Genomic DNA, 20,730 nt, shown 5'->3' with positions numbered 1-20,730 from the left:
TCACAGCGATTGGCTGTAGCAGTGTGGCAAATAATCTCGCGAGACCTGGCATTATGTATCAAACTATCGCGAGATTTCTCTTTTACCGTAAAAACAAATGTAGAGCAGAACAGATTAAGACAGATTTAGGATTTACCGCCAGCAAAGAAATGTTTCCTTTGATAAAAAGTATCTCAGGAAACAAAACAAAAATCCTGTAGAGGTGTTAATTTCCAGGACAAAGACAACACTTTTCTTAAAATCAGCAAAAATAGCTCAAAATATAGATGTGCCACGTCAGAAAGTGACATTTTGGGAACAATAAGGTATAGAAATCCATAACTGACAATGCTGTTTCTGGTTAATATTTTATTTGGAGAGCTGCAAAGGCATGCTTGGTGGCCTGAAGGATTTTTGTGTCAAGTTCATCTGTTTAGTTTGACATTAAAGATTTTTTAAAAATAAAACCCCAAAAAACAAAGAAAAGAAATCATCTCATCTTCTGACAAAATGCAGAAATGTCAAGAACCTCAGCTGACAAGAAGCAGAATAAGGAAGACCTACAGTTAATTAGTTATTTCAAAAAGTTCCACTTTACAAACAGAATCATTGTTCTTTACTATCAGAAAAGACATGAAGTGCCTTTCATTTATCTTAATACCAACAAACAACTTTAGGTAGTGCCTTTGAAACTTGTTAATCTTTTAAAATACATAACCTTCTGGTAAAACTGCAAACTCACATTGAAAACAAAATTCAAGAGGATTTTAGAAAATCAAGTAATTTCTGATGGCTAAAGCTGCTCAAAATTGTCAATATTTATGCAAGACCCTTCCTTTATGTACCCAGGATTTTAAAGAGCTACTTTACAGAATCCCTCCCTCATTAACTTGACTTAAACCCCAAACCTATGTGACTTTAACAGAGCAATGACCCCTGCATGTCAAAATAAATAAACAAATCTTACAAGACGATTTGGTCCACAGTAGGAAAATAGCAAATCAGAGCTTTATTGCCACCTTATGTTACAATGAGATAAGTTTAAAATCAGAAATACAGATTATGCTGACAAAAATGACATGACATGAAAGGTTATCCGTTTCTTTCACATTTAACAACATCTTGTAACAACATACAAAAGCAGCATACAGCAACACCTGCTTCCAGGTTATGTGTTTTTCCTTTATTGTTCATTACAAGTGAGCACAGTTCCTGTTTCTGCCCTCAGGGACCGAAAGACCCGTCTGTCAGCCGGCTTTCAAAACGTCTATAACCATATACTGGTAGAAAGGAGAATCGCTTCCCAGTGTTCTGATTAATAGAACTGAGGTTTCCCTCAGGGGCAAATAGAATGAGGAATAAAAAAAATCTGATGAGATTACCCACAGATCCCAGTCATTGTGTATATTCACAGTTTTCATTGGCATAGCTGTAGAAATAAATCAATTAGTTTCTCTAGATGTGATGTGATGTGTGTAGCACATTACATTGTGTAGCAATGTGATGTGATTGTGTAGCAATCACATCACATCACACACCAAATAAACAGAGCCAATTTGGTTGTAAATGCAACCAAGAGCAATCTTTTTTTTTTTCTTTTACAAGCAATATGTGACGAGTGATTTTCATTAAAAGTCAAAAACATTTTTGAGAAACTTGTCAGAAAAAGTTGTTCATACATCCAAGGTTTTTTTTTTCACTGTTTCCAATCACAGACGCCAATGTTTGCTATTGGGATTTTAAGTGGCAGACCTACACAGAGTGCATGATGCAGAGGAAAAATGATTACTGGTTTCCCCATTTGTTGGCAAATAATAACCTGAGTGGTGCAATTCCACTGGGGCATTCAAACACATGAATGTGCTCTAATCTAAGTCATTCTGTTGTAGCTTTGTTTATTACATTTAGGGCCAACGTCTAGCTGGAAACTGAACTTCCACAAAGACTTTATTCCTGGATTCCTCGGTATAATTCCAAACAAGCCTCTCTGAGGCACAATATTCTCATCACTGTGTTATTTTGAAGTGATCTGCAGTATTAATTTAGGTTAGGTAGGTAAGCTGTACAACTCGTTCCATTTTAAATGATTGAAAAATGAAATGTTCAAACCTTGGAACAATGTTTTATAATGTAATATAATATAATGTAATATACTTTACTCTTTCCCCAGCTTTCCACAGTCTTCTTGCTGTATTTTCCATGATCCGGTTTTTAAACATTTGAGCCCTACACAATACAATTGGATGTATATGGAGATTAAATGACACATACATCTCCAAAGACTTTTGACTGCACTGAAATTTGTTTAGGGTATCTGATATTTGTAGGCTGAATAACCAATAGATATCAAACTTTCCCTTTTATTTAATTTTTTTGTAGAAACTTGTAAACTATGAATTTTTAAAATCTAACAATTCAGTAACTTGTGTTGGTCTATCACATAACAGAATGAAGTATATGGTCGTAAAGTGACGAGATTTTAAAAAATTACAATGGATGTGGATGTTTTTCCAAGGCTATGTATCGAAATGAGAATTAACTTTTTTTTTCTCTCCGAAGACCAAAACTGATTCAGTGAATAAATAATCTGCAGGATGATTAGAAAAGAAAATGGTTCCACAAGAATCTGTGTTGCGACTTCTGAATCAACTAGTGCATTTTTTTTCTTCCCAAGCAAACTGCTTAAGTTGGCATAACCTTGGAAAAATAATGATTCACCTGTCGCCCTGGCAACACACCTCCACCTCATCCTAGAGTGATACATATTATGCTAAGGAATATGCTGCAATGCAGAAAACATTTTGTCACCACTTCAAAGCACCGAGGCTTGATAACGCAATCCTCTTAAACATCACACTAGATTCTCCACATGTGCCGCGCCTTTTTAAAGACACCCGCAGCATATATTTGCTAATAAATATGTCACGACTCATACTCCTTAGAGTAAACTAAATTCTTTGTTGTGGCGACGCTTTATTTTTCAAAGATGAACGTTCCACACAACCCAGAGCGAGCTGAAGGGGTGCCGTGTCGAAAGCATAAGATTTCAAAAGATGAAGAGAAAAGCAGGTAAACGCGTCAGGTTTTCATTTTAAAGTAGCATGAGGTCAGGGGAGATGATCAATTTTCTAGGAATTCATTTAACTCATGGAACTTAAATCCCCACTGTTGAAAGACTAAAAAAAGTTTGCTGGAAAGTGCAAGGTAGCATTTTCCCGGGCTTACTTTATGTTAATTCCTCAAGTCTTCTCTGAGCAGTAGCAAGGCACGGTTACAACAAAAGCTCTACTGAGGCGCAGTAGTTTCAAGCAAGATACCGATCCCTGCCTGCCAGAGGCACCGCTCTGAAGCTGCTGCAAGGAATCAACCTTCCCCTTTGGGTAATCACAACAGAATATCATCCCGTAACTCTCTAAAGATATTGCAGAAGGCTCGTAGGTCCCGACCCTTTTCTTCTACGGTGAAACAGAATTACTAATCACAAATGAAAGTTTTCCTTTAGTGTGACAATCATATTAAGAATAAATTAAGGAGAAAGAGAACTCTAAAGTTATTCTGGTGCAGCACTGAATGAAAAAAAAGATTACTGCAAAAAGTCAACACAAGCAGTGGTAGCTTCTTAAAAACTTATGTCAAAGAAACAAAAATAAGGTAAAACAAGACAGTAACACCTAACAATAAAACAAAGAATCTGTTTTGTTAATACAGTCACATTCAACAAGTCAAAACTATTGTTGAAACGTATATTTCAGAACTGATATTACAGAGTAAAACATATATCCACGCAGACAGGTCCATTAACAGCTCATGAAAACACATTTCATTTCTTAGATTGCAATATTGTCAGTTAAGCATATTTTATTTGTGGGCTTAACGAAAAATATGTTTAATACCCCATTTAAAGTTCTGACAAATGAGTCTCAGCAGAACACATTCTAATTTGTTGAATATCACTTTAATGATCTGTATGCATTGCCATTTTAAATTGTTTTTCCAACTACAACTACACAGTTAGCTTAAATGTAAAGTCCCCACATGGGGTAAAGAATTGTCATTATTGGTAAATCCTGCCATGTTATTTTGCTAAGTGAAGTATCAGTAGTTGAAAAAAAAGAAGAAAAAGTAGCATCTATCAGCTTCTTGTTTTTAAATGCAAATCACATTCAATTAGGAAGATATGGTCTTTCTTACATTTCTTTTTCTTTTTTTTTGAATGATTTTATAATGTGTTTAATACTTTAAATATTTGTACTAGAAATGTATAAGTATGTTAATGTAGTTTTACCAAGCTGGTGGTTTAAATACTGTCTTAATTATGTAAAAGACCCACTAGGAACAAGAGCTGAAAATGGGCAATTGTTGTCATTCATAGTAAATTAAGGGTATTCTAGGGTTGAAGCTTATAAAACTACACCCAATACGGTTCTACTGTCTATCTCAGTATAAAGCACAATTAGTCTGCACTAGTGACTTCTGAAAAAACTATCAGTTAGATGGGGTTTTTTAAGTAAAAGCCTCTTTTGATGCCATTCTCAGCTTACCCGCCTTTCTGTTTACAAAGGTCAAAGCCCAAAGGGTGCTTTTGCAGGAGTCCATCATGGTAGACTTAACCAAGTTCCAGGAAGGAAAGAAGCAAATAGGGGTAAAAGGATGGAAAGACAGAAGGAGGGACAGAAATGAAGGAGAGGAGGTAAGACACAATGGCAGAGAGGAAGGAGAAGGAAGCGGGAAAGTGCAAATCAAAAAGTAAAGAGCAAATAAAATAAAAGTAAGGCAAAAGATATAAAAGGAAGGGAGGACAGAGAGAAACAGAAGACAGACAATAAAGGAAAGACAAAGACATGGAAGATGGACATAAAAGAAGAACAGGAGAATGTGTCGGATCACTTTGCATGGCTTTTAAAAGCTAACAGGCAGATGGGAGTTGAGGGAGGTCCAAAGAGTTCATAAAGCTTTACACATCCTTTTGGTACAGGAGCAGAAGATACAGTTAGACAAAGTAAAAATAATAAAAAAGATGGATTAGGTGATGCAGAACGCTTAGGAGAAGAACTATCTGAGGGGCCTAAGAAAAAGCCTTCAGCCACATTTAGCTCAGAAACGCAAAGAGTGAACCACACGTTTTCACGGCGACTAAATGTTTATGACGAGAAGGATCCTCTGCAGCGCGCATTAATAAAACATGGGTCTGCGTGTGTGTTCTGACTTTGTGCCAACAGGCTCCCATCTGTGCGCTGTGCATCCGTGGCACTAATAGGGGAGAGCGACAAAGACAGTTAAAGGAACACAGAAAGAGAATATGAAATGACAGATGAAAAGCGATAATGAAGCCTGAATTCAAGTCACAGAGACGCCGACGTTTTCACAGCTTTCTGCAGTCGAGGAGGAAACTGATTCTGAGCAGCTGCTTCAATCCAGTCACCACTGCTTTACTGCTGGCTCTCCCTCACTCCCCCTTTGTCCAACCCTTTGTTTTTGTTTTTCTATCGGAAAATTTTTCTTTTTCATTTATACTTCAATTTTAACAATCGGCGTAAAGGTATCCACAGGCCTCCCGTCTTCCAAAACCAGCTGTCTCTCCTGCCTTTCTCCTCCTGTTCAAAGCCTCCTCATTCTCTCTGCTAACTTTTCACCTTCTAGATTTGCCTTATCCCTCTGCTCACATCACTAAAAGTACTTTCTCTTCCGTGTGCTTGTTGAAACCATTTCTACCCTCTTTAAATCCGCCTCTATCGTGACTTAGTTTGTGCCTTGCCTTAGCAGTAAAAAAAAATGATAGAGACTTACATACCCTTCCCGACCTTTTGAACGTTTTCCCATTTTTGTCACACTGCAAACCCCAAATGCAAAATGGCTAAAGTTTAGTCAGATTGAATGCAGAGCGTTTCTTAACATCGGTTCAGGTTTTGCCAAAAATTCTCAGTTTGATCAAGACTTGGGCCAACACATGAATAAACACACAGTTGCACTCAACTTACAAATTTTCACAGAATTTGATATTTAGGGGTATTTAAAAAATAAAGGGTCTGAATTACAAATGTAGTCCACATTTTCAGATTCTTATTTATTAAATATTTGGAAAACCATGTATCCTACTCCTTTCATTTCACTGTCGTATATTTCTTTGTTTAAGATATAAAACCCTGGGTGAATGTCAAAGTTCATCAAAAGATATCAAACCATGTAAATGGGGATGAAAATACAATGTAGGAAGTATGAAAGAGATGGAAAATGAAACAAAAAAATGTGATGATCTTATTTTGAAGAAGAAATTAAAGCAAAGGTGAATAACATAGCGTAGATGTGTAAAGTAATGGAAACATGGAGTCATGCATCATTTCTGGAATGCTCATAACCAAAATTATTCAAGTTATAGACTGAATGTTTGTTTAAATCTATTTTAAAGACAGTCCAATAGGAATAGTTTGGAAAGATTTTGGTACGTCATTTCGATTCCTAAATATCAGTAATTAAGACTATCCTGGTCATTTTGCAATATTCATTAAAACGTTTACAAATTTTTATAAAATATGCCATCAGGACAAAATAGGACCCCCTATCAAAACCAGTGTGTTTTCACAGCGTGTAACATAGTTGACTCTAATGACATTTAAAGTCACTTTTAACTATACTGAGAAATTCTAGAAACACACTTGAAAAAACATACTGTACCATTTTATTTAACTAAAATAAAACATGGCAAGGAATAAGATACACACAGGTTTAACACAGCTGCTCATGATAGAATATTCTTGCTCTGTTTTGAAGGATGTTGCCTATTTTAAGCCTTAGACCTTTGGAGCTTGATCTGCTCCTCACCATTGAAGAAAGAGGGAATACCATTGTAAGATTGAATCATCTGTAATAAGGAAGATTGCAGCAGCTTGCAATTCATGAAAGGGATTCCAAAAAGTCTCAAAAGAATATGAAATCATCCTTTCCAATGTACATGCTCAGGTCTGGCCATCAAACTAAAATCACTCTGAAAGCTGACAGTAAGATTCGAAAAGAAAGCATCAAAACCCCATCATGTCAATTTCAGCACGTCCTTGGTACCGTTGATACAAAGGCCACGTGCAATCGGAAAGAGACTGTAAGGTTAACTTTCAGAAGTGATCAAGGAGAAAGCCTTTGATCCCCTTGAGGGAAAAGGCGAAGGGAAGGCTAAAGTTTTCCAGAGAGAATGTAAGCAAAGACCAGGACGTCTGGAGAAATCTTCTTTGGATCGATGAGACTAAACCTGAGTTATTTAAAACATCGGAACAGAAGACATGTTTGCCAAAATCCAAATCCAAATTCCAGGAAAATAAATCGATACCAAGGTACAGTGACACTCAGCAGGACTTTAGCATCATAAGCATGTGATGCTAAAGTCACATTTCTGTACTAAGGCTCTCAATGGCCTTAATGTCTTCATGACAAATGCCTGGATGGCTTTGAACTTTTTGCATTTTAAATCAGAAGTGATGGTTTCCAGTGGCACTTCTGAGACCTCCTTTATAGAGCTTCGTTCTTTGGCACGGTAAGTCAAACGCTGTTAGCATACATTGATCTGCTCGTTAAAATGGATGCAGATATTTGGTTTGAAAGCCAGTGTAGGGCTTTTGTAAGATCTAACTTTTATCACTTGAGGCAGTTAGCCAAAATACGGCCTATTCTATCAAGGCAGCTTTTTAAAACTGTTATTCATATCCTTGCTACATCTAGGCTGGATTACTGTAGCACACTTTATTTCAGGGTTTTATGCAAAATGTGGCAGCGCATCTGAGCACAAAAACGTCTGAGCACCATCCAATTTTAACTTTACTCCAATGGCTATCTGTCAAATTTAAGATCTTTTTAAAAGCCGTTTTGTTTTTAATTCTCTCAATGGTCGGAGCCCCGCCCTCACACCCCCCCAGCCTCTCTGAGAAGCTACAGCTATATATTCCCCGCCTGCTCCTTCAGGTGCCTAAAACCAATCGTTTTACTTGTACAGCACTTTGTGAACCTTAGTTTATTTCAAAGTGGTTTATAAAATACGAGTGGTACAGTTTGGTATTAGAGGGTGCTTGAGGAAAATGTGAGGCCATCAGTAAAAAACAAAAAAAGTGGACCCTGTAACACAACAATTATCCAAAACACATCAGTAAATCCATCAAGGGCTGACTGAGAATAAATTAAAGTCCTTTTCAAAGTAAAAGGCAGTTCTCTAATCCATACATTTGTCCATCCTTAAGATTAAATACCAAAGACACTGTAGTAAAATAAAACATGGATTTATAATAATGGATAAATAAAACAAGTCAGCAGAGTTTTGACAGCTGGTTAGGAGAGCTGCCAGAAAAAGTATCTTTTTAGTTGATGACCACTTTGCACCCAGTTACATCTAATTACCATCAACAACATATTTTTGATAATTAACAGATAGAGTGTCAGCAAAAACTAAGAAAGCAGAGAGGTCAAAAGCTAGTTTCGTCTTGGATCAATGACAATAAATATTTTTTCCCCATGTCTCATTTTCTAACCTCAATTATGTTCCCATTCTAGGTTGTTCCAAGTCTGTAGGGTTAGCTGTCTGACTCATTCATAATAAGATTTTGTAAACTTGCATTCATACAGCATCTGTCAGTTCCCATTTCTTTTGTATCTACAAATTTCAATTGTTTTCATCTCTAAAGTTAAATCACCTACAGTAATCCACTCCCAGAAATTAGCCAGATACCATAGCTAGAAATAATTTAAAGCTGGGAGCCCAATAACTTATTTAAACGCAGTATGTAATAAAAAAATAAAAAAAGAAAAGAAAAAAAAAATCTAAATTGGCTAATTTTGGTATTCTGAGGTCAAAACTTTAAATACTGGAAAACAACTGAAAAACAAATTGTTGCATCTTTAACGAATATTAGCATAAATAAATAAAAAAAGGAGAAAAAAAATGTAATCAAAAGTAATACCAATCTGGACATTTTCATTGTTTTAGGTGAGTTAGAGTTTAGAATCCACCCCAGTTTAAATTTTATGCCATAAAGATGGTTTTGTTCTTTTTCATCACACTTTTGCCACGCCACAACAAATTTAAGTGCCATTTCATTTCTACAATCATCTCTTCCATTGTAAATTTTCAGTTTGTTGGTCAATTTTGGTTTGTGCCCCATTAGATTATTCTCTCTGTATCCACCATTGCTTTCAAGTTGCTCAGCTCCAACATTACTTTAGATCATTTAACATTTGCTATAAGCGCCAAGTTACTTTTTTTTACCTGTTTTTTTTCTAATTTCACTCAACTCTCAATTTATTCCCAGAGTTCCAGTTTGCTGTGACTAGACTAACCACATTCGTCCCTTATCTTTCCTCCCAACACATCCTTCATGGTTTTGCGATTTAACTTTTTTTCCCCCCCTCCAACAAATTTGCATAATTTCCCAAATCCAGTTTCTCAGTCAGAGTCTTATCACCTGTATCGCTCCCTCATCACTTTTCATGGTGCTCTTGCCTTCATCCTCTTTCAAAGTCAGTGTGTTCTGGTAAACTCTCTGCTTCCACTAACCCCTTCAATTGCATTTACTTCCTGTCCGTTCTCCAAGTAAAAAGAAAAAAGAAAAGAGAACTGGTGAAGTTCATAAAGTCTTTCCCAGTTCCGTCTGTTGTTCTCCAACTTTCTCCCTGAGGTCATTATGAACAGATGAACTTCATCACCCCCAGCCGGTTAGTCCCTTGCTCTCATGATTACAATCACTCCTCATTTTTTGTGTATCCCCCAAGGTTGTTCAGCCGCATGTAGAGATCGTCATCTGAAAGTCAAGCCCCTCTAATTAGTGCAAGCTGCTTCCACTGGGAATGTCCATCTTGTGTCTCCCCAGGAGTTATTATCAGGCCGCGAACACAATCACTTTCTCTGAATGACAAAACACACGCACATCCGTCTGCATCAAAGACAACTGATTAAAACCTTTTTTTTTTTCCCCTCTCACCTGACTTTAAATGTAGGGTCAGGGTTTCATTAAAAACTGATTAACAATTGAAAACAATTTATTGTATGCTAGATAAAAAGACGAGTATGTGTATAAAAACAATCAAGAAAAATTGCTTTGGTGAGATTAAACATCTTTGATTAATTTCCCCACAATTAAAGCTTTCTTCATCAATTCTGCAGGAGAACTTTTTGCCTCCTAGCTGCAAAAGCAAGTCCACAAATGCTGGTTGTGCTTGTTTATGCCATAAGCCACAATTCATCTTGCAGCCAGTTGGCTTCAAAAGGGGTTTTTTTGGCACCCAACAATGTGAAGAAGCAGCAGATCTACTTTCAGACTCTCGTTGATATAGAAAGTTGTCACTTCATCTCAGTGAGTAAAATGTTGTGAGAAAATAATTTGGATCTTTATATATTTTGTCTGTTTTGCTTGTTTTTGTGCCCTACTTTAGTGTGTCAGGTCAAACAATGACCAGAGTAAATACACAAACTAGCCTTCAAGCTAGCCAAGGTAAAATGCTTTCAGACCAGCCTTTCACTGTGGAAGAGAAAACAGTGTTTTTTCACTGTCAGTAAAGAATTAACAGTGAAAATAACACCTCTTTGGTTTAAATGCAGCAGCAATGCTTATGCCAAGCCGACTGAACCAGTAAAATCATGACATTAAAGCAACCCTCACATTCAGATCCCAGCTCGGTTCAAATGTTAGTTGCTGTTTTTCTTGATCCAAGTGAAGCGGCAATTGATTTTTCTCCTATGTACAGCAGTATAATGGACCATGATTGTCTCCCTGCTCACCCTAGGTCTGTTTTCCTTAATGAGGAATAATTCACTCTTTTATAAATTCCCAGAGAACTATGCGGTGACAAAAGATCTGCCACAGTGAGAAAACTAGAAGTTTAAAAGGAAACAACTATTAACATTTAAAGAGTGCATCGTTATGTGTATGAAAAGGGAGTTTTTTTTTTGCATTTGCCTGGTTTTTAACTCGCATAAAAATGTTAGCTTTTCTTTTTGCTAGTAATTCAGGGTATGATTTCCCATTTTACAGCTCAATTGCTTTGCATTGAACTAATATCTGTGAAGTTCACACACATTAGAACCCATTTACCTGATTACTAAACATCCCATTTACATCCATATTGCAATTTTTAAATCCTTTTTGCAATAACTTCTCACTTGTAACCTATATGTTGGAAATGACACAATTGCACTGGGTAATCCTGCCCAGACCCGAAAAAAGCACGGTGAATTTGTCCCAGTGTTATTGAGTTTATCTTCGTTAAAGCTGGAGCAATGTAATTATTACATATTCTCAGTTGACTAGTAAGTATTTCCACTCAACATTTTACCTGCTGGAATTGATTCGTGTAATTAGGGTCTGCATAATACCACAATCTGTCTGAAAAATGTCACTGAACTTTTTTTACCTTACATGGTAAAAATGATCTAAAATGTACATATTCATACACTAATTATTCATAAGAAAGTTTTGATGTAAGCGAGAAGTAGTAAGACCAGTTTTCTTTTTTCCATATTTTCCCTTTTATTTCTCATTTTTTATAATCATGAAGGGTGAAGGAATATGTTTAGCTCACAAGATAAGACAATACACAATAATTAATAAATGATAATGAGATAAGGTTTTTGAAATACTTTTAAGAAACGTTTGAAAAAAAAAATATTTTGTATATATTACAAAAATAAAGATTTTTTAGGTCAAAACTTGTTTGTAAAAATATATAATCAGTGCATAAGTATTTAATCCAGGATTACTTTCATAAGTCAAAATTAGAGACTCAAATGTAAATACAACGAGATATAAAAGTTAAAGCTCAGAACTTCATGTCAGCACCAAACTTCACATTACTAAAAAGACATTTAAGAGGAAATGTTGTCAAAATAAAGCCATCTTTATCCCCCCACAATTCCAAATTATTATTACACTGTATTATTACAGTGCTTTGTCATGAAAATGCCTGAAAGATAAGCTGACAAATTCACTAACTCTGTTTTTGTTCCGTCAAGGCATTTCATATGAAATGAAAAGTGCTAGAGCTACTGTCAAAATTTACTCCTTAATAATTATGTCAACCTTACTTGAACACTTCAATGCTAAACCACAGAGATGCTGCTTTTAAGCAATTCAATTGGGACATGACTTTAACCATTAATCACTACAAATTAGACATTGTTTATCAGGTATTTACCTTTTTTCCTCCAAGGAACACAGTGATTTTGAACTTTGGGTCACAGCAAAATTAGAAGATACGTTGATGTCCATGAGCTGTGAAGGACATCACTTAAGCTACTGCTTACTGGAAATGCACAGAGAATCCCAATTTTAAAACTTATACTCAAGTCATGCAGATCCAACTCAATATTTATTAGATTTGTAATACCCATGCTGATAGTCTCAACAGCTGTGTTCAAGTCTGGCTGTACAATGAACTTCCAGAAGTGATTTTATTCATATTCTAGGCTCCTTATTGTCTAAATTTGACATCACAAGGTAATGCACTTGTAAATAATCTTTCCCACTGAAGAAGGATTGATTTCAAATTGTTCTGAAAAAGCTTGATGCTCAGACTCATGACAAAAAGCAGTTTCATCTCTAACATCATTGCTGACATTGTATATTCATCACAGGTATCTGAAAAATCTGAAAGTGCCATCAAGCTTGTATTTTTAATTGATTCTAATCTAAACTTGAGCCCAGTTGGATGATTTTTGAGAAGAAAACTCAGTAAGCTCTAATCTTTCTGTGATTGAGAGGAATACAACGATTCATCTGCGTATTAAGTTTCTGACCTTGTGTTTTATGGGAGGATTTCTCTTGCCTCGGGGCCAGCAATAACACAGAAACACACCTGAGCATAAAACTGCTGCTGGAGTATGAAAGAGCAATCAGCGTCCGCTGGTGAATCAGTTTCTGACAGGCAGAGAGCCGAGGCAGCAACAAACATGCACATTCCCACCCCGACGTACTCCTCCAATCTTAATCTCGCCTCTAAATCAGAAGAGCCTTCCTGTAATCCGCACGATACCACAACCTTTTCAGCATGCTTCCTTGCTCTCCAACTCATCATGTTTTATGTATTCTGAGCTGCGCGGAGGGAAGAGGAACACAGGAAATGAAAAGGAGGTACAGGTGCATCGGGGGGGAAAAAAAGATTAATAAGAGTGTATTCAAATGAGAAGTCTGATACCACTTGGAAATGAGCAAATGTTGTTCATCCACTTAAAATCAGTCCAGACAGAAACAAAGGAAAAGAAAAAGTGGGTACTGTAAGATGACAGAATGGGTTTGGAGGGGGGACGAAGTAGGGCGGTAGTGTAAATGAATGTAAATTTTACGGTAAAAGATGACATGTTTTTGTGTGGATTAGGAAAATTAAAGAATTAAGAACGTAAGATGTAAATATGACAAATGAAACTGAAAATAAACATTCAAAACAAGCTGTATTTAAAGGCTGAACCATCAGCTAAAACAAAAACTAAGCACAGAGATCCGTCTTTACCGACCACCCACTCGAAACTAAACTTTCTACTGCAGCACAATTCTTACTTGTTCTTAACAATTTAGGATAACCACGTTCATTCTGGAGAATCGTTTTCTATTATACCCATCACAATCTACACACAGTATGTCAATGGAACCAAATACTTTATTTGGTCACATAAGTAGAAATTTGTGATAAATGTGAGCTTGCGTGGAATGAACACAAGTTCACTTGCCTGAGGAATTATAATCCATTACATCAGAGTTCTCTCTGAGAAAAGGACTAGTTTTTTTCTTTTCGTCCATTTAGTGAGATACAACGCTTCCTAAAGGCAGGCAGCTGACAGAGTGAAGATGCCTAGAGTGCAAAGTGGATGTAGATGGACGATGAGAAAACAGAACCATTAGCCATATGAAAGAAAAGTTGGAGATGACACACTAGGAACAACTGCACAACTACTTTCCTGCTAATGTTGGATAGCAGGATGAATGAGCCATGGCTGTCCATACATGTACAGCATACACTCAAAAGTAAGATTGTTGTTTCTTTTGTTTTTTTTATCTGATGTGTATACCATGACGATCTGAGTTAAAACCCTAAAGAAGTTTCTGAAGTAATGGAGGCTGCCTCAGACTAGCCTTTGGTTACTGCACAGACCGAATGCAAGTAATGGGCAGACACTGCAGACCAAGGAGTATCAGGCAAGCCTCCCAGATGCTCTGGCATCAAGAGACATGGCAGGTATAGATCTCTCACATCAAAAAGGAAGAATCTATTTCATCAACATCCTCTAGGCAAAAAAAAAAACTGTCTGTGGGTAGAACATCTTTTTTGCTCATTTCACACCCTACTACTACTAACTTATTTGTCCATCTTGCCTTCTATTGTTTTGAGAATCACAATCAGAGTCGTGGAAAGTTAACATCCTGCCACCTTTTGATGCAGCATAGTCGTTACAACGTGTTTGATTGGAATGCAACAGGCGGTTGTCAGATTATGTCGGGAACAGCTGTGGTCTAGGATCAAAAACCCAAAAGCTGAACTCACCATTGAACTTGACTGCACGAATGTGGCTGAGCAGCTCTTTGCCATCGATGTTAGCCATGCGTGGGCAGAGGCCCGGGTAGCCGTAGCAGAGCTCTCGGTGCATACGATGCAGAGCGTGCGCCATCGCGTAGACGGCGTCCATCACAAACTGAACCTTTCCTTCTTGCTCGTAGCTTGAGTCCCTGCCCACTTTTTCTAAGCCTGGAAAAGAGAAATTGGTTTAAAATTAAATGATTTCATTTTGATGAGTGACACAATATTTACGGCAAGCGTCCTTGTAGAAGCTGCCACAAAAAGATATTAAAAATAAAACTGGAAAATAAAAACAAAAATAAAAAGGATAAGTTAGGGGGAAAAAAAAACTTTGACAAAGTAAAGACGGAAAGGGAGATAAAAATGTTTGAAATAGCTTGACCAAGAGAGAGGTAGCAGGGCACTCAGACCGATGATGACAAATAACTCTTGTCAGTCCATTCGCACCCTAGTAGCAAAGTTACAGGAGAAAGAACAACATGTTCTTTTTTTAACATCATCTGAACGACTGATAATGGCATTTCGGTGTACGAGGGAATGGTCAGGAGATGTCTGGAGGGGACTAAAACGCTTTTTACTCTGGCTTCGAGTTGCACAGCTGCTTGCCACAAGCATGGGTTCACACTATGACATTGCATAAGCCTATCTTCTTGCAGCAGCCAAATTAATTAGTGAAGAGTAATCTTTGAGTTTATTCACCTCTAATGAACATTTGCATATTTGGATTTGGCCTTTATGCCAGTGCGCACACTCGAATTTCACATATGCTCAGTCACGCTCGCACACAAACAAATTTAAAATAACCTTCCAGTTGTGATTTATTGAGAAGGATTTATGTGCCTATTAGCATAATAAGTGAACGAGGAAAGAGCAGATTGGAAATCAAACCCTCTTTGGTGCGTTGAAATGAAAATCAGCAACAGGGTACATTCATTTACTACTTTTAAGGTTGAGATAATTATACTTTTATATAATAAAGACTCCTTTTTTCGCATCTAAAATTTGTGTAAAAGAAACGTTTAATTGTGTGAGCATTTGCACTGTAAAAACTATTTTTGTAACATTTCAGAGCTCATCATAGCACAGAAACAGCACTGGTGACTGATTAAACTCAGCCTTTATTTTCTGAAGCCTTCAGACAATGTTTTTTACTATCCTATTAGATCTCAGTGCTGCATTTGATACAAGTCACTGCAATTTTCCTTTACAAAGAGACCAGCAGCACCTGGCAGATTTGAATTGGATTTGTCTGAGAGATTTTACTGTTTACATGTCAATGATGAATCTTTATCATGTGTCACTGCACTGTCTGAAAAAATCTGCAACCTTTTTTGTCTTCCTATCTCACATGAAATCAGTCAGTTCACAAGTTTACATATATTTCCACAGTATTTGGTAGAATTGCCTGCTAAACATGATGACCCAGATTAAACATGATTAGAGACTGCAATCAGGGATTTGTGAATACGCTGCCTGACGATGTGAGGAGCTGCAGCTCTTTGAGCTTTCACATCTAACTTGAAAAAAGATGTCAAAAACTGCTCACAAAAACTGTCTTTTTATGTGTGTCAGTGATTAAGTCTGTACACATGTTTGTCTGTGTACTGCGATTAGAAAGTAACTTGTAGTGTTATATTTTCTGTTTTATTTCATTATTATATCTCTGTCGTTGTAACCTGTCAAGGTTACTGCAGAGACAATTTAGTTCATACTCTGACTTGGTACAGCACATCAAATGTTGACATTTATGTTTTAGCAATCCATTTATAAATAAAAGTTTATTACTAAAGTTGATGAAACTAATTAGTTAAGACTCCAAACATGCCTTGGAGACATGCAGTAGAACTCTAAGTGACTTCATTTTCTACTTTTACCCTAAAACAAAACAAGTTGTCATCTTTAGAGCAGAGCATTTGAAGAACTAACTACTTGTTAATCACATTGGATTGATTAACACTGATGTAAAGAACCTTGTGATTTCGGTGCGTCAGTGACTGCCGTTTGTTTTGTTTTCTTGATTGATTTGATAATATTTCTCTGGATATGAACAAGATCTGTTTGTAAAGTGCTTTGAATTGCTGGCATATCAATAAAGATAAAGGAACTGAATTAAATATTTTATAAAATGAAGACTGCAGATTCTTTGTTGTGATCTAATGTTTTAATTTTCATGGTCATCTTTCGCCCATTCATTCTTCCACTGTGTTTATCTTGCTCATGTTCACCCCCATCTTACAAGTCATGGCCACCTTTGGGCGACACACACTGAACCCAGACCCATGTGGGTTGAGCTGAATTAACAGGACCAGAGGCACCTTGAAATCAATATGAGCGCCTATAAGGAATTAATGAGGTCCTGGAGATGAAATCCAATCCATTTTTATAGACGGCAGCCGTCTGGTGTTTGGTATTCATGTCCATATTTGTATTTGTTCGTGACAGCGCCGATGTGAGGGAGAACCAAAAAGAAGTTAGTCCTAAGAGTCCCTGGGAGGCAAGGCTGCATGTGTCAGGAATGAAATGTATTGTAATGTGTGCGTAGGAGCATGCAGGACAAACTGCAGCTCTTTGTCAGGTGTAACATCTCTCACAGAGCTTTTGTCTTTTTGTTTTTTTCTTCTTCTTCTGTGTTCTGCATTTGATTCTGCACAGCAGGGCAGAGAAAACAATTTTTCCTCAGTAGCACTATGTTCCACATGCTTGTTTGCACTCTAGAAGCCAGTCGCGCCAAACTCTTTCAGCCTGTCAAGCACTTTCAAATGGACAATACCGACTGAAACTGTTGCTTTCAGACAGTGTATATGATGGGCATTGTCTAAGTTGATCCACTAGGCTTTATGCTTAAAAATAAAATGAAGATGAAATTGCAATTGAAAGTGTAAACATCCTTGTCAAAACGCCTGATTGTGTGCTGTAAAAAAGGAAGGCAAAGCAATTTCTAAACATTTCAATTATCAATGTGACATTTTTGCAATTCAAGAAAAAAAAATAGAGAAACAAATCAAACCAAGTCTATTTAATGTAAGCATTCAGTCTTCTTGAGTTCTCGTATCCAACAGAATATTGAATATTCTGATGAACCTGAAGTGAAGTTTAGCTCTTTGCTGGGTAGATTTTCTGATTTGCATACTTTACCTGAGGGTCAAGTCTACAACCATTTTACAAAGAAACAAAAAAATCAGACTGGACTAAGGTATTAGTCAAGAAAATAGCAGAATAAGAAGACAATAACTGGAATTTATACATAAAATAACTGGAACAGTAACATAAAAGCTCACAAAAATTGTTAAAGAACACAGATGAGAACTGCTCAGGATGGCTATGAATTGTTTCAGAGTAATACTGAAAGCGCTTCAGAAATTCTTGTAAGTTACAAGAATTAGGCTGAGAACTAATCCAGAACCTTTTTTTTTTTAAAATGTAATTTTTCGTATCATGACACATTTTGTTGCCTTGACTTTAAACCTTAATGTGCCTTGCACTATTCTGTTCAGTGTAAAATATTCTGATGTTTCCAACAGGCCAAACGACTGTCAAATTTCTTCCCTACTAAGCATGAAATAGATAGGAAGCAGTAAACTCTCTTGACTCCTTTCCTGCCCTGAGGAAACCAGCAAAGCTGCTACTCATGTCTACCTTCTCATCAGTTTAAGTAATAACAGGGCTTCTCTCTGACAGCTTGACAGATATATATATGTCATCCTATTGGACAGCTAAGAAAAAAAAAAGAACTGGCCACATCCAGGAAATTCTTCTAGGTTACTAGAAGAGTGTCTTCAATTTATTTGTCCTCTTCTCGTCGGTCTTTATCACAAATCGGCATATGCGTAAAAACATTTGCAGGTGTATGGTCACAAGCACTCGTATCAGCAATTTTTCGTACGTGTAGAATCTACTGCACAGCTCTCAGCAAACCAGACGGGTGTTTCATGTATTTAAGGAGTTGAGACAACTAAAATTACCCAATTGTCATGCAGTGCAATGCTGCCGCTCTGGTCCACCGTAAAATGAAAGCAAAGCACCTATGATGCTTGTTTCATTAGTCAATTATGCAGTTTGGATCAGGATGAAATGAATTTTCTGTGTCAAACCAAAGACTACGGTTCTCTCTGTCTACTGTTCTGCCACAATTACCCATCTAATTAAGCTAATACACCACAAATAAAGAGGCAGGATATTGATTAGCACACATTTTTTCTATACAACTCATTATAACACTGATGAATTCAAATCATATTCCATATGAAAACCTAGTATACAAGCTAGATTAGCCCTTCCTAATGATATATGTACAGCGGTCAGTACAGAAAGATGGAGAATAAATGCTTACCATGGAATGTGTTTTAAAGTATTTTTGATAAAAAGGAATAATTTCTTGAAAATAAACTCAAGTCAATCATAGTATGGGACCTGGTATAGGCAAGTAGTCCATTTCAAACCCAAATTAGCATCAAGTGCTAATATTTTTTTTAGATCATCCGTAAAAAATACACCAGAACACGACAAACCCGTAGCAGTTACATTATCACTAAATAAAAACTGTGGGATGTAGTTAAAATTAAGTGTCAGCGGCTGGAACCAGTTCAGCAGAAGATACTTCCAGTCATCAGCTGTAAACTGTAGAAGGAATGTCTGCTACAGGTTGATGAATCCACTGTTTGTTTCTAATCAAATTTGTGACCTCATTATATACACCGCCTTCTTTGTAAAGCTGGAGGCATCTTTTTTTTTTCCTTCTTTCTGACATACACTTTCTCTCGTTTCTGTTCGGATTATGTGCATATTCCCACTCAGACGAGTATCAGAACAAAGTATTGTACTTCGAGCCATAGATCAAACTGCCATGCAATAATGAGAATCTCTCTCTGCAGTTCTTATGAGATGTGAAATGACATGATGCATCATTAATCAGCGTATCGCAAGAAAATGCAATCCCACTTCCAGACAGCTAAACGACTGTTACTCCTATGAGCTGTGCTAGCTGGGGGGAAACACTACTGTCTGCGTTTCTCCAGGTTGCGTCAGGTGCTGAAACTGGAGCAAAGGCTGCTCGTGTTGGGGTGAGCGTGAGGAGTTCGCTACAATCCGGCTTTTGTTCAATCTGTCAGCGCATTGTCAGCACCCAGCGGGAGCATCGATTACACACATTCGTTTTGCCAAAGCGCACTCGGTGTGTGCAGGTGCAAAGTAAAGCAAAAAAAACCCAAAGAGAAACCTTTAAGAAATCTTATCAAGACGTAGACCTAAATAAATGTAAAGATAAAAGCACAGATGTACCAAATATTTATACGCACTCTGTTATATGTGTTACACTCTAATCTGTTTTTTTTTTTTCAGCCAGCAGCTACTAAATGAAATTCAGCCTTTCAGCTTTCTGTTAATGACATCAGAGACCACAGGCAGCTTGGCTGGTTGCTTGCTAAGTAAGAGAGGATTTTCTCTAAATAAAAAGAAGAAGAAGAAAAAAAAAACAATCTGTTGGAGAACTCCAAGAGGCAGAAGTAGAGATGAAAAGTAGCTTTCATGTCTCATAAAAGTTGTGCGAACCAGACGCTGCGTGAGGAGGCAATCATCTCCATATCTGCCTGGGAGACATTTTAGACACTTCGTGGTGGATTATTTGTTCTTGTTGCAACGGAAGGGAGGCTGGGCGCTGCGATTCATTTTGAGATTTGTACAAACCCATTATGGATTCTGGAGAACAGCCACAGGCATGGAGAAACTTTGCTATGAAACATTATTTCTAGAAGAAAATTTTCTTTAAAATTGAGGTAATTCTCCATCCGTCTTGACAACTACAGTAAATATATACAATAGTAGCGTGAAAGCAGAGGACTTCAAATGGATATTTTCGCATAATTTTCGAAATCTTCAAAAAGATTTTTACACCGTCTTTTGAAGCAGCTCTTCAAAGGGGCTCTCAAAATGCACAACAATTCACTTGAATCTTTTAAATCAGCACTTCAGCGCTGGTGCAGAGGTGCAAGGTCCACAACTCTCTGATAGCATCAAAATGACTGGAGGTAAAAGCGAAAAAAAGGTGGAAATGAACAAGCAAATTTTGACTGAAGTAGCCTGATGTTGACTTGGATAAAACTGACACTGCTGGTCTTTTTTCTTTAAAATAGAAGTAGCAACAACTACTGTCCATGTAAAAATGCAAGAAATCTAAGGTTAAAGAAGTAACCTTGAAGACTTGTTGGGATTCAAACAAAG

General features: G+C 37.0%; 1 protein-coding gene across 1 annotated transcript in view; it reads right to left on the bottom strand.

The window, feature by feature from the left end:
• Positions 1-20,730, bottom strand: part of grm8a (glutamate receptor, metabotropic 8a) — a 227,511-nt gene that overhangs the window by 14,647 nt on the left and 192,134 nt on the right. The window contains exon 7 of the mRNA XM_028044501.1: positions 14,482-14,682. Within this exon, the coding sequence (XP_027900302.1) occupies positions 14,482-14,682 (201 nt within the window). The remainder of the gene's footprint in view (positions 1-14,481; positions 14,683-20,730) is intronic.

The sequence above is a fragment of the Xiphophorus couchianus genome, chromosome 17, assembly GCF_001444195.1.
Source record: "Xiphophorus couchianus chromosome 17, X_couchianus-1.0, whole genome shotgun sequence".
In the NCBI taxonomy this organism is placed as follows: domain Eukaryota; kingdom Metazoa; phylum Chordata; class Actinopteri; order Cyprinodontiformes; family Poeciliidae; genus Xiphophorus; species Xiphophorus couchianus.
This window is presented reverse-complemented; position numbering and strand designations above follow the sequence as displayed.